We start from the raw sequence: 15,014 nt of genomic DNA, 5'->3' as shown, positions 1-15,014 counted from the left end.
AAGCCTGTCTTGCAGGTTTACTTCCTGTTCTAACACTTGTGGAATGTGGTTTTACTCTCCTACTGATGCTTAATATAACTAGAATGTCCAAAGTTGTATTTTTTTTCTTAACCAAAGTTCTCCTTTGTGTGTTTATATTATTGTGTTAAAACCAAAATCTCTCAGAATTGTCAAAATGAAAGCCATAGGAAATATTTGTTTGCAATTGCTAATGAGTAATATTTTTAAAGTAAACACTAGTTACATACACAGAATTTCAACTGAAATTATAAGAAATAGTTAAACTTCTATTTGCTTTTTAGTAGTTATATTTTTCTAAGTAAACTGCCTCTCACAAAATGCTGCCAAGTTTTAAGATAATACAGTTTTTAAAAACCAGCAGATATTCTAGTAAAAACAAAAACAAATCAAACAAAACTATCTCGACACTTAAAAGTTTTGCACATCAGTTTTTAGTTTTTGAGTTATATATTCTTTTATGTGATTATTAGAACTGCTTGTGTTAAAATAGCCTTGTAAGTATAAAAATTGCCCTCTAGCACCTCCATCAGAGGAAGGGAGAAAAGATAACGTTCTGCCTTTTAATAAATCTGATAATGGTAGGTAGAAAGAAAATAATTGGCTAAAATAATACTTTAGATGATTTTAGGTGAATTTCTGTTGTTTCTTCTAACCATTGTATCTGGAAAACAAACACATATTTTTTAAAAATCCTATTTGATAAACTACTAATTTTAATCACTTCGTTTCATTTCCTTCCCACTAGGAAAGGGTTTTCCATTACTCCTATTCCTTTACTCAGGGAAATATATCAATAACTCGCTGGACCTTCACGGCTAAGTTCAGGAATAAGGATGCTGAGTAAGAGGACCTTCATCTACTTGTAAGTGGCCTCCACCCTCTGTTGTTTCCTGGGCCACCCCTGCTGTGACCCACCATCTGGGCAAAGCAAACACCCAGGAAGCTATTCACAGCCTTTGTGCTCTCAGGGAGGAAGACCTCACTCTCTCTCCCACTCCAAGGTTAGATTTGGCCACGTAGAAAAGGCTGGCTGTGAACTAAGTTACAGGACTTAGTAGTGGGGACTATCGTAATTGTAAACCATTTCTCTAGCCACCAAATTATGTCTGCAATTTGGACTTTGACCTAGTAGGGAAGGAGTTTTCCACCAATAGATGCCAAAATTTAGGTTTATGTCTACTTTTAGATAGAGTAAACATAGTGTTTTCCATTCATTAGGAGTGCAAGTGTAACTTTGGGTACTCCAGATGGGTGAGCTCAATAACTTCTGCAATCAGACCAGCCAGTGAAATTTGTGTTATAGGGTGAAATGCTTGAAAATCTCAGTAAGTACAACCTCTTTGTCAAAACACAAACCAGCTTCTGGAAGGGAAAATTCTAGGTAACTAATCCACTCAATTTAATTTCTTTTCAGAATTAAATAATAAATCAGAATAATCAGAATAATTCACAGAAGTTCTGTCAGGGATCGAAAAATATTTAGACTGAATAGTTGAAAAATCAGTAGATGCCATCATTCTGTATTTTTAAGAAGGTTTAACATAAATGGTTCCTAAAATGCAGTCATGGTATGATTTGGTGGCAGTGTATTATAAAAGATGAAAGTAGTGGTATGCCGAAGTCAACTCATACAAGCCAGTTGTCAAATGTCTAGTAATTTTGCAAACCAGTTGACATAAATTTTGCAAGCTAGTTGACTGCTTGTCAAATTGGCCATTGCAGGAGTATTTACATCATGGAAACCAGCAAACACTACAAATCACAGCTCAGTCCTGTCACCTACCCCCAGACAAAAGTGGTTAAATATTTACTAGGATATCACCTAATAAGAGATTGGTTTAGAAATATAGATCAAAGAATAGGACCAGTGGGACAAATGCTAAAGAATTATAGACAGCTGTTGGCACTAATCTTGTTTAGCATTTTTATAAATCCCCTGGAAAGAGGTAATAGAGAAATATCCATATTTTTCAGATGACATTAAACATTCCCACAGTTTAAACTATAGACCCATAGGATTAACACCCAGAATGCTTAGAAAACTGTGAGTTGGCTGAATAATAGCAGATGAGCTCTAATAAAGCAAGAATAAGGCAATTTGGGAGGAGGGGGAATTATCTTAAAATACCCTGATAAATTCTAACCTTTAAGTTATGACCTAGAAATGAAATTTAGGGATTTCTATAGACTTTTTCTATGCTCATTAGTATAATTTGTTAGCTGTGATAAATGCCAAGTCCCATCAGAAGCTCTGCAAATCGAATAGAATAACTGTCCCATCCTTATAAAGCAACCTTAGTGTACACTTCCTGCAACTTTGGTTGACATGCTTCACGGATAATGTAATGGAACTGGAAAAGTTTCAGAGAAAAGCAGGTAACCTGATCAGGGGATTTTAAGAATCCCAGATGAGGTTTAGATTATATTAACTAGCAAATCATGAAAGGTTTTGAATAACGTAAATATAGATTTAGCGAATCCTGAAAGACTAGAATTATAGAATACCTCTTTGATGTTTGAAATAAGAATTTGTACAAGAAATAAAAAGAGACACATTATCGTTTCTCAAGGAAATGAAGTAACAATAGCAAAAATACTGTACCTCAAAGTTTAACTTTTGTCGATCTTTAAAATCATTAAATTTACATATTTTAATGTGCAAAATTTAGTATGTATTTCCTCTACTCAGTGAACTCTGTTATTAATTAGCCTCTATCAATAGAAGAAAGAATGAGAAGTTCCCTCCTCTCAATTTAGGTTGAGAGAACACTTAACCTAGGTTTGTTGTTGTTTTGTTGTTTTAAGGCAACCTCAATCAAAGAAATGGAAAAAAACATTATAATTGTTTATTTTCACTGCTGAACCCTCCAGCTGGAATGTGTTCCCAAAACACAGTTTTGCACTTTTAAGGAAATTTAGTTAAGATTAATTTCAGTGTCCTAGTTAGAACTCACATCTTGGTACTCAATTTCATTAAAAAAATCAGGGTTTCTTAAGAGTGAATTTGGCAAAGGGAAGTAGATAATTAATTAATCACACTATTCTAGGGGGAAAAATCTTTCCCACAATGAGTATGGGCTATTGGGTGTTAAAAAATAGGGCAACTTATTTAACCATGATGAAACAGACAAACATATCTTTTTAAAAAATAAGGCAAATGACATACACTTTAGGAAAAAACGATTTTCATGTTTAAAGCATTAGATAACAGATTATTTTATCATATATACACTATATAGCTTTTTATAGTTTTGAGTTTAATATATAGAAAAATCTAAAAAGTGAAAGCTGTGGCAAGTGACCTAAATGTATTGCACGTTTTTTACTGTTTAATAAAACATATACATTGAAAAAAGGATACAAATCATAGTATACAACTCAATGAGTTTTCATAAAGCTAATACATTTATGTAACCACCACCCAGTCTAATGCCATATGTATATATACATATATATATATGTATATACATATACATATATATATATGTATATATGTGTGTCTGTGTATGGACTAGATTATTCATCAGTCTAATCATTAATCGTAAATACCAAGAGTATTTATTTAGATTCACATTTTCAAGAAGACTGAGATTTAATAGGATATTATAATAAAATTTCATTCAACTTTTAGGGAATGTTGACTTCTAAAATAAATTACTGTTGTCTTTGTTGTTTTCACCTTTTGTATATTTTGAACACTTTACCACTGTCTGATAGTCCTCACAGTGATCGTTTCATAAATAGGAGAGGTGAGCATCTTTTTAGAGTTTTAGCTGGTAGAGAGCAAAGTGTATACTTTATTGACCTCACACATGGATTCATCATTCAGATTTATTGTCCCACCTGACTGAGACTGCCAATGCTGTTTTCGTCAATCCTATATGTGAAAAGGAAGATAATTTTTAAAACAAGAAGACATGCACACATAAAAGACATCTAACAGTGCTCCCATAGTGCAAGAGAACGTGAGGAAGGTATTAACCTTTAAAGAAACAAATTTTCTTAAACTAAGTACCGTGACTAAGTACTTTAATTCCTTTACTTCCAGCCCTAAAGGATCATTTGACATTGAACCTTTTAAGTTAAAAGGGAGTCGCCCGCACTCTCTCCTACCCTGGGGGACCGGGGTGGGGGGGACGTGCGGGTCTCAGCGCCCCCGCGGGCGCGGCCGGACCAGCCCCGGCCTCTGCCCTCCCCACATCTGCGCCCCCTACTTCCCCCTCCTCCCCTCCCTCCGGCCCTCTCCCCCTCACTCCTCCTCCGTGACCCCTGACCCCAGCTAATCTGCATAGAGGAATGACAGGCATCCGCTGGGCAGGATCCGCCGCGCCGGCTGCGGCCGGCCGGGCTGGGAGACCCGCGCAGGGGAGAAGGTGAGGGGACCCGGCGGGGAGCTCCGCACAGACGGGAAATGCACGCTTGGAAGTCTGTCTGCGAGCGGACCCATGACCGAAGGACCAAAAGAGCCGCGTGATCGCTGGACCTGGCCCCGCGACCCTAGACATGGGCCAGACCTCGGTCTCTACGCTGTCCCCGCAGCCCAGCAGCGGTGAGTCCCGGGCGCACGCGAGGCGCCCCCGCGGCGCGGGGCTTCCCGGGCCAGCTGGGACGGGCCAGGGCCCGGGGACTGGCCTGGCCCTGCCCGAACCCGCCGAGTCCCTCGGAGGAAGCCGAGAGGGAGCGCTCCCCCAAACTCTTTGTCGTGGAACAGTGGAATGTCTTGGGGGATCCGGCCGATTTTACTTTAAAGGCACAGGCTCCATTTTCCGTAGGAGATGCCCCTCTTTGGTCTTGATCTGAGTTGACTTCCGAGCCTGAAATGGAACAGAAACGCCTCTGGCGTATTCCAGTGTTTTCAGCACGCGAAACTTAGAGAGTGAGAGAAACGTGCCAACAGGTTTTGTGTTTTTTTTCTGTCTTGACGCTTGGCTTCTGAACAGACCAGAACTGAATGCTTTCAAGCTTTTCAACTGATTTATGGTTTGGTTTCCGTGGTAGAAGTGCTGATTGCCTTCTTTCTCTTATCCTGGCAGAACGCGGAATACTTAGTAACGACAAAAAGAAAACGCTTGTTTCAAATGATATTTGTTTTGTTGATGTAAGACGCAGACGCTGTAAATTTGGGGGGGAAACATAGCCCATGCACGCAGCTATGGAAGGCTCCCGTTCGTTTTGTGGAAACCTGTATAACGTTTCGGAGTTATAATACCTCTTTTTAAGTTTGTTTTCTACATTTTCTTAAAAAAAAAAAAAAAAAGGGAAGGAAGGTACGTCTGGCATTTCTCCAGCAGTGTAGGGATAAACAACTTTTTGATGGCGTAACTTGTGATTGGAGAATGAAATAAATTAAAAAGGTATTATCTTGATGTTTTTCCACTGACAGTTCAAGTTATTCCTTGAGACATTTGTGTAAACACCAACAGGATCTTGCTGAAAGGAAATGACAGGGCACAGATGAAGGTATTTTTAATCAGCTCCAGGATGTCCCTAACTAGATAGAGTTCTATCCTCCCAACCTCTCCCCACATGGGTTTGTTTATATTGTAGAGCTTCACTCCCTGGAGTAGCATAAGCTTTGCTGGGGCTTATGTGAATGCCCCAGGAGAACAACCCTCTGCAAAGGAGGGAAATCAGAATCCAAAGAAAGATCGCGCCTTCCCTTACTGTTAATGACAAGGTTGTACAGGGCTCCCTCCAGAACATCAGACACTTCATACTGATAAGCTTTCTGGGGATTTGGAGAAAGCGGTGTCGATTTGGATCTTAATTTTAGAAAACTATTTTGTGCAAATAGGCATAGTTTCCTTTGTTTTTAAAATTTAAAGTGTCTTCTTTTCATTTTAAGGAAGAGTTATATTTTTAAATTTCTGCACTGGCAAAATAGAGAATTAAATCAGTCCTCCAGTATATCAGGTATAAAGTCCTGCCCTAAATTTAGTTCTTTTGCCAAAAAAAATATTGTTAGGGGGTTATGATGAGGAGTAAATTTTGCCTTTACAAAAAAAAAAATCAAGGAATATCCCATAAATGATGACTAAGAAGCACAGTAGAACCCTAAAAAGTGACCGTCTTAGCTCTTACTCAGTACTGCAAAAAATAACCCAGATTGCTGTAATTCCTGATAAAATGACTAATCATGTTGAGAGATTGTGCAGTTTATTTATACAAAAATTAATTTAGACAAAAAGTTATGCTTGACCATAAAAGATATTTCAGAGGAATAGCTCATGGAGTGGTGTTAAATTGCAGGTTCTCTGTTTAGTTGTTTAAAAGTTTGTATACATTGAAGTGACCAATGTAGACATGTGAGTAGAGGGTTTTCCCATTTTGTTCTGTCAGTTAAGGGATGAAAGAGGTTATGACTCAAGTTTTGGTATTTTAAGTGTGGAGTAATTTTCTCATGATATCCAATTAGTTTCTTGAAGTCTAGTACCATTACTTCATTTCCCTGAAGTTTTGCCATCAGATCTTAAATGAGAATGAAAACCAACACAAAAAGAACATTTGGTTGTCATGTCTAAGTTTTCTATTCGTGTTAGTGTTCTTCTCTGAGTCTGAGAATGTCAGACTCTCTACTCTTCCAAGAATTTTGTTCACTCCTTGTTAGCTGTTTAACTCTGGCTTTACAAATGGTGTGAAGATTCTTACTCTCTTTGATTTCAGTCATCCACTAGTTTGTTTAAGCCTAGAGTAGCTACCAGGGATTACAGTGGTGAAGGTGATTCTAATTTTAAATACTTAATGGGGGACAATCTGTTTGTGTCTAATGAATCAGTAAGAGTCCAATAGTTTATACTTACTCAACTTGGGCTTTGTAAGAATCATCGTCATAGGCTACAAGTTAGCTTGCTTTTCACTCTCTTGATTTCAGACTTGAACCTTTCGGCTTAAGGCTACATCTGTTTTCTCTGGGATCTAGGAAGACCATTAATAATTATTTCTGAAAACATGCCGTTAGGCCTATTATTTCTATTATGAAAAAGAGCTTCATTAATATAAAATTAACATACTGTAAAATTCATCCATTGAAAGTGTAAAATTCGGGTGGTGGGGCGGTGAAAGATGAGGGTAAGGGGGATCAAATATGTGGTGATGGAAGGAGAACTGACTCTAGGTGGTGAACACACAATGGGATTTATAGATGATGTAATACAGAATTGTACACCTGAAATCTATGTAATTTTACTAACAATTGTCACCCCAATAAATTTAAAAAAAAAGTGTAAAATTCTTTTTTTTTTTTAGTATATTCACAGTGCTGTTGTGCAACTCTCAATCCCTCTACCTATTCTTCTCAACCCCCATCCCCTAATTAATCACTAATATATTTTCTGTCTTGGTACATTTGCTTACTCTGAACATTTCATATAAATGGAATCATAAAACATGTGGCCTTTTGTGTCTGACTTCTTTCACTTACCATGATGTTTTCAAGGGGCATTCATGTTGTACATGTATCAGTACTTCATTTCTTTTTATTGCCAAATAATGTTCTATTGTAGATACATACTGTATTTTATTTATCCATTCATCAGTTTGATGGTCATTTGGGTTGTTTCCACTTTGGGGCTATTATGAATAGTGCTGCTATGAACTTCATGTACAAGTTCTTGGTGAACATATGTTTTCATTTCTCTTGGGTATATATCTAGGAATGCAATTGCTGGGCCATATGGTAACTGTGTTACGTTTTAAGGAACTGCCAAACAGTTTTCCAAAGCTGCCTTACCATTTTACATTCCTTCCAGCAGTGTATGAAGGTTCCAGTTTCTCCACATCTTTGCCAACACTTATCTTTTTGATTATAGCTATCCTAGCGAGTTTGAAGTTGTATCTCATTGTGGTTTTGATTTGCATTTCCCTAATTATTAATGACATTGAGCATATTTTCATATACTTATTGGCCATTTATATATCTTCTTTGGAGAAATGTCTATTCATGGCTTTTGCCCAGTATTAATTGGCTAATTGCCTTCCTATTATTGAGTTATAAGAATACTTTATATACTGTATGCAAGTCCCTTATCAGATATATGATTTGCAAATACATTCTCCCATTCTCTGGGTTGTGTTTTCACTTTCTTGATATTATGGTATGCAACTTAGAACTTTAATATTTTGATTGAGTTTTATCTGTTTTTTCTTTTGTTTGTATTTTTGGTGTCATATCTAAGAAACTATTGCCCAACCTACAGTCAAGAAGAATTACAGCTATGTTTTCCCTGAGTTGTATAGTTTTAGTTCTTACATTAGGTCTATGATACATTTTAAGTTAATTTTTATGTATCGTGTGATGTAGGGTTACAGTGTCATTCTTTTGTGTGCAAATATCTAGTTGTCCAGCAGCATTTGCAGAAAAGACTATTCTTTATTTAATTGTATTGGCATTCTTGTCAAATATCAATTGACAATCTATGTAAGGGTTTCTTTCTGAACTCTCAATTCTACCCCATTGACCTATGTCTATTAATATGCTGCACTGTCTAGATTATTGTAACTTTGTAGTGAGTTTTGAAACAGAGGAATATAAATCTTCTAACACTATTCTTTTTGTCCAAGATTCTTTTGGCTATTTTGGTCTCCTTACATTTATATATGAATTTTACAATTAGCCTGTGAACTTCTGCAAAAAAAGAAAAGAAAAAGCCAGCTTGAGACTTTGATAGTGACTGTGTTGAACTTGTAGATATATTTGAATAATATTGCTATCTTAACAATATAAAGTCTTTCAATCCATAAGTATGGATGTCTTCCCATTTATTTCGATCTTCTTTGATTTCTTTCCACAATGTAGTTTTCAATGTATAAGTCTTGCTCTTCCTTTTTTAAATTTATCCCTAAGGATTTTATTGTTTTTGATGCATCATAGATGAAGTTGCATTCTTGTTTAATTTTCAGAATGTCCCTTGCTAGTGTGTAAATATGCAAAAGTTATACTCTGCAACCTTGTTGAACTCATTTTTTTTGTCCTAATAGTTTTTTTTTTAGCAGATTCCTATGTCCAAGATCATACTATATCCAAGATCTACATACAAAGGTCATGTGCAAGTAGAGATAATTTTATTTTTTCCTTCCGAATCTGAATGCCTTTATTTCTTTTCTTTGTCTAATTGCCCTCACTCGTTATACATAATGTTAAATAGAAGTGGCAAGAGTGAACATTCTTGTCTTGTTCCTGATCTAAGCGGGAAAGCAATCTTTCACCATTAAACCTCATATTAGCTATGGGTTTTTCATAGATGCCTTTATCAAAAAGTTTCCTTCTATTCCTAGTTTGTGAGGGTCTTTATCATGAAAGTGTTAGATTTTGTCAGTCTTTTTTGGTTTGGCCTCTATTGAGATGATCAAATGGTTTTTGTTCTTTATTCTATTAATATAGCATATTACATTAATTGATTTTTGGATGTTAAAGTGACCTTACATCGTTGGGTTAAAGCCTACTTGGGTATAGTATATAATTTTATTATTTGCTGGCTTTGTTTGCTCGTATGTTATTGAGGATTGGATCCATTATTGCTAATCACAAACTGAATAGGTATCCTCCCAAATAGGGTGGGTGATTTTGCCATGGAAGGGCTGAAACTTACAGTATTCCCATTGCCAAATACAGGACATAGTAGATTGGACACAATAAATATTTATAGTGAATGACATTTCACAATAATATGAACATATGAGTGACTCAACAAATCTTCTCAATAAGCAGCCTGACTACTTGAAGCCAAAGCTAACGAATATATAAATGAAAGATATGTATTATTTTTATTCTTTTTTATTTCCAGAATTGCATGTTACTCCGGCTCTGTTTTCAGAAGGGTGGTGTCTGAATCTAGTAACTATTTCTTCCAGTCTTCTGTAGCTCCACCCCACCCCCACTGTGCCACAGACCCCCTCTTGGCTGCTTAACCTCTGCCCTTGAGTGGAAAACACAGACAAAGCTACTCAAGTGAATAAAACATGCAGGATCACACCTAAGCCATGATAGAAGCTATATCTATCTGTGTGTCTGGGTTTCCTTATTTTATTTGGGACCTTATTTTCATCTTGCCCAGGATATTTAACAATTTCCTTGTAAACCCTGTATAAGAAGAGATCATAAAGGCAAAAATGGATAGAGTTTATTTTCCTTAATGAAAATAACATGCACATGGTCAAAAGTCAAACTTTACAAGATGGTTCAGGATAAAAATGAGTTTTATTCCCTCCTAGATCTCCAGTCCCTTCCCAGTTACAACCAGCTATGGACAACTTTCTTTCTTTTAATTCCAGATAGTTTTCATTCATGTATGTATCTTTATCAAAACATAAGCAAGACATATTATACTTTCTGCTCTGGACTTTGAGTTTTTCATGTACTGTAACTTGAAAATAACTGAAGTGCAAGAGCTAAGTAACTTACCCGCATTACTTAACCAAAGAAGAAACATAATTGGAGTATGAAGTAAATTAAATTTAAAAAAAGGAAAAAAAAAGGGTGCCATTCATCACCTAAGAATTTAGCAAAGATTAAAAGGAATGATTCCCAGGAGATGGTTGTCTTGTGGTAATTTCAATTGGTAGAGCCTATCAGGAGAACAGCTTGGTGATATATATTAAAAACCTTAAACTGTGCATACACTCAGGCCTAGTAGTTCCACTTCTAGAAGCATATTGTGAAGGAAATAATTATTTGCTTATTGGAGCAATGTTTATCAAAGCCAAAAACTGGAAATGACTAAAAGTCAAACAGCAAGAGTTTTCATTGAATTAATTCGGATATAGTCATGTAATAGAATAAGCCATTTAAAAATGACATAAAATTTGTTTTGGAAAATGATTTTCACAGTAGATAACATAAAATGTGAAATGGCAGGTTTAAAGTAAATGATTCTATTTTTAAAATACGTGCATAAAGGAGAGAGAGAGAGGAAATTCATTCATGTGGAGGTAGGGTGGCCGTCATGGCTTTCCTCTGCTTTGGACATGACCAAAGCCAGGGCTTCCACATCCAGTATCCACCTGGACTTCTACTGGAATTAAAGATATAGGCTGACATGCAACTGTATTAGCTTTTCTCTAGCTGTCATGGAATCGGACTCAGTTTTCCGTTCAGTGGATGTTTTTTCAAGCAGTTTTATTTCCTTCCTTGTGAATTCATTAATGAAAACAAAAATATAGGTTCTAGGATAGCCATCTTTTCAAGTTTAATTTTCTTCTTAGTTTGTTTGATCATAATGCAGATGTCACTCACTTGAGAGAAAGAGAATGAGCAAAAATTTAAACTTCAATTAATTCTCTTTGGTTCATAGCTCATTAGGTCTGGTCAATGAGGAATATCCCAAATAGTTTTAGCTTACATTTATTTTATCTTCAGCAGTCTGAAAGGGTAACAACCAATGCACTACTCAGGCTTTACCTTTCACCTAGTTAATGCAGTAGGGAAGGAGATAAGACCCCTACCTTGTTGATCCCCTAATTAAGCCTCTTTTATTTGAATAGAGGAAAAGTTCCAACATGCTTTCCTGCCTTGAGGGGACTTCAGTGTAACAGGCTAACTGCGAGTCTCTCTTCTTGGGAATAAAGATTCATGTTTAATGAGGACTCAACTTCTATAAAAAGGGGTATTGACATTGAAATAGTGTTCAGAAAATAAACACATCTTGGTCCCTTGTCCCTCAACCCCCATTTGAAACGGGGATGAAAAACAAAAACCACAGGTCTTGTTCCTCAGAAGGCAATGGGCATATAACATTTAAAAGTTTGGTGTAATTATTATCATTTGTACTTGTAAACTACCCCTCCATTTATTTTCATTTCAAGAGGGTGGATGTTTTTATTCATACAAACGTTCTGGCAAGTATAACATTCCAACCCTTAACACCAAGGAAATTTTGGCTGACAAAGGAAGGACTGAAGTGGTATTTTGTTTAAGAATATTCTGGAAAGCTGTGCTGGTATGTGCTTGGCAGGTATATCCCTCAAATGTGTTCATTTTGTGAGGGGATATTAAGAAGGAGAAAAAGTGGCACCTTCGTCCAACAAACGGTTCCTAAAGTAAAGTCATTAAGTGTGAGGTACTGTGCCAAGCCATGTGGGAAGGTTCAAAGACAAATCATACCCAGACCCTGTCCACAAGGGTCTGAGCCTCAAAGACACTACGTGGAGATCTGCAGAAATGAAGGTAGCAGGGAAGGGACGCCTAGAAAACTGGGGAGACAAATCAGGGAAGACGAAAAGTATTACAGAAGGACAAGAATTCAGGCTCTGAGATGGAAATGGGTGGAAAGCAAGACTGTAAGACACAGGCAGTAGGAACCACTGGCAGTTTTTTTATCAAATGAGAAGTGATTAGAGCTTTGCTTCAAGGGGATGAATCTGCTTGCTGCATGCAGTATTGATTTCGTGGGGCATTCTGAAGGCAGAACCAAGAGGTAGGCAGCAACAATTCAACAAGGGCAAATGAATGCCTGACATGGAAGGTAGCTGGAGACATGGGGAGAGTGATGTCCAGATTTGTGTCTGCAACTCTCCCATCTTCTTGCTCTGCAGGTTCAAATATGCAGCTGCCTATTTGGCAGGTCTGTTTGAATCCTTAATGGGCGGCTCACGGGTTAAGGTCTACACAGAAGGCTGATTTTCCCCTCCAAAGAGGTCTTTCACTTGACTTCCTACATTTCACCAAATGATACCTCCAACCACTCACTCACTCTAGCCAGAAATCTAGGAATCATCCTTAGGTTTTCCCTTTCCCTTCCATGCTGATCCTTCAGCATGTCCCATTTTTCTTCCCAAATGTATCTCATGTCTACTCACTTCTCTCTGTAGCTGCTGCCACCGTCCAAGCCCTGGCCATCCATTGCATGAACAACTCAGTGGACCCGAGCTGGTTTCTTGCTTCTGTTTTTAACCTTCTGCGATTCATTTTCCATACAACAGCTGAAATAATTTTTTTAAACCCAAGTCATGACACTTCCTTACTCAAAACCTTCCTGTGTCTTCCCATTGCACTTAGAATGAAATCCAGATTTTGTACTACGGCCCTCAAGGCCATGCATGATTCTCCGGGATCCCCTATTCCCACCCACCTCTCCAACCTCATCTCCCACTACTTTGCTCCCCCACCCCTCCCCACACCTGTGCTCCAACTTCACTCTCATTTTCAGTGGTCAGACAAGCCTGGCTCATTCTTGCTTGTGACCTTGGCAGTTGCTGCTCCCTGTCTGTCCAGGACATCCGGGACTCTTCCCCTGCCTCTTTACGAAGCTGGCTCCTTGTTTCAGCTCCAGCAATACCCCCTTTAGAATAGCCTGCCCCTCCACCCCCACCCCTAGTCACAGTTCTCTCTTCCTTCATTGCACTTACCACTCAGATTATCTTGTCCATATGTTTATTTGTTCATTGTCTCCCTTCACCTGAACCTTAGCAGTTTTGTTCCCCACTGTGTCTTATTCCTAGATAGATGCCTGCCACAAAAACTGTTTGTTGAATAAATGAATAGCCCTTTTTGGTCAGGTTGTATATTAGTAAAGCGGTAGGAACTGAGTGGTAAGTTAAGAGGTGTTCAAGAAATGTAAGAGTTGTTTCAACTGATTCTTTAGTATTTACCTCCAATTTCTACCTAGCATGCTTACATTGCTAATTATCGATTGTTCCGCTCGACACATTCTTACTGACCTCACAGTATGGAAATTGAAGATATAGCTCCCTTTTTCACCTGTTCTCTGACCTTTGCTTTGCCCCAGTCACACATTTCCCATCTTCCCATGGTCTCATCTTCCCAGCATTCTTACAGTGTACTTTGATTAGATCAGTATTCCATGTAACTAAAAGCTAATGACAGCTAAGCCTGTGTAAACCATGATTACACTTTCTTTCCTGCATAGCTTTTTTCTTCCCTACTCGTGTTTTGTTTGCTTGGTAAGAGTCCTACATACTCATTCCCAAGCCTTTCCCCAGTTACATAGATCTCGATCTGTTCAGACAATTTCTTCTTTCAAATTTGTCTTTAAGTTTATCCGTCTTTGCCCTGTTCCAGCTTGGGCTGGATTTCCTCTAAGGCTACTGCCCAGCTGTTGCCCTGAGATCTTTCCTCCTGCCTTATTTTTTATGAGTCTGTTTATTTTGACACATGGGTAGCTTCTTGAGAAAAGCTCATGGGGCATGTTTTTTTTTGTTTTGTTTTGTGTTTGTTTTTTAAGAGCTTGTATTAGAAAATATCTTTATTCTGACTTCCTACTTGGTTGATAATTTGGCTGGTAACAAAACAAAATTGCTGTAATATGTTCAGACACCCACCGTCACTTATAATTAATCACGATTAATGTTTTCACTTTTTTTGTAGAAGACTGTTTTTCCCCCCTTTAGCAAATAGCTTTTAATAAACTTTGAAAGACTTCCTTGGATGATTGTCACACAACTCAACTTTGATCTGTTTTTGTTGTTATGGTTTAAAAAAAGTTTTATGAAAATTCAAGTTTTATAGCTGAATATTTAAACATAATGTGATAACATTTTTAAAAAAGATTTGCGTTAAAGATCTATATAGAATAATTGTACTTTTCCTGTATGTTTTATTTTAAGGGGCCACCGTCCTTATAGGCTATGACCTGGAAGGAGTCCTAGGATATTACAAAATGAAGACTGGTATTTCACCGAGTTGCCAATTGTGAGAATCACCTAGGGTGCTTGGTAAAAACACTCATTTCTGGGCTCTTAGTATTCTGGACTAGCAAAAATCAGTCTTTTGGAGAGGGGTCTCAGAATCGGGGTTTTCAACAAGCATTCCAGAAGATTCTTAAGGTGAGAAACATCTGCTGGAGATTAGCAGTTTTTAAAAGGTGACTTCAGATGAAATTTTCTCTTCATTAACAATGTGTATCTTCTCTTGCCTGGAGGTGGAAGTTAACAAACGCTCAGTTCAAAAACACTGATATTCTGTACTCACTGCCTCGATGAATTTGGTCGTTAATTTGTCCTGTTCCCAAGCAAGTGTTCCCATTGTCAAGTACAATTTT

General features: G+C 37.5%; 1 protein-coding gene across 9 annotated transcripts in view; it reads left to right on the top strand.

The window, feature by feature from the left end:
• Positions 1 to 15,014, top strand: part of PHACTR2 (phosphatase and actin regulator 2) — a gene marked incomplete at both ends in the record, with an annotated part of 238,228 nt that overhangs the window by 113,493 nt on the left and 109,721 nt on the right. For 2 of the 9 annotated variants that reach the window (XM_081035578.1, XM_081035579.1), the window contains one exon: positions 4,092 to 4,570. The exons of 3 other annotated variants lie outside the window; for them this stretch is intronic. In XM_081035578.1, coding sequence (XP_080891704.1) covers positions 4,525 to 4,570 — 46 coding nt within the window. Of the gene's footprint in view, positions 1 to 4,091; positions 4,571 to 15,014 lie in introns of those variants that run through there. 4 more of the 9 variants (XM_081035574.1, XM_081035575.1, XM_081035580.1 and 1 more) reach the window with 2 other exon arrangements.

The sequence above is a fragment of the Rhinolophus hipposideros genome, assembly GCF_964194185.1.
Source record: "Rhinolophus hipposideros genome assembly, chromosome: 3".
NCBI lineage: Eukaryota > Metazoa > Chordata > Mammalia > Chiroptera > Rhinolophidae > Rhinolophus > Rhinolophus hipposideros.
The sequence above is the reverse complement of the archived record's forward strand: the minus strand, read 5'-3'. Positions and strand labels throughout refer to the sequence as shown.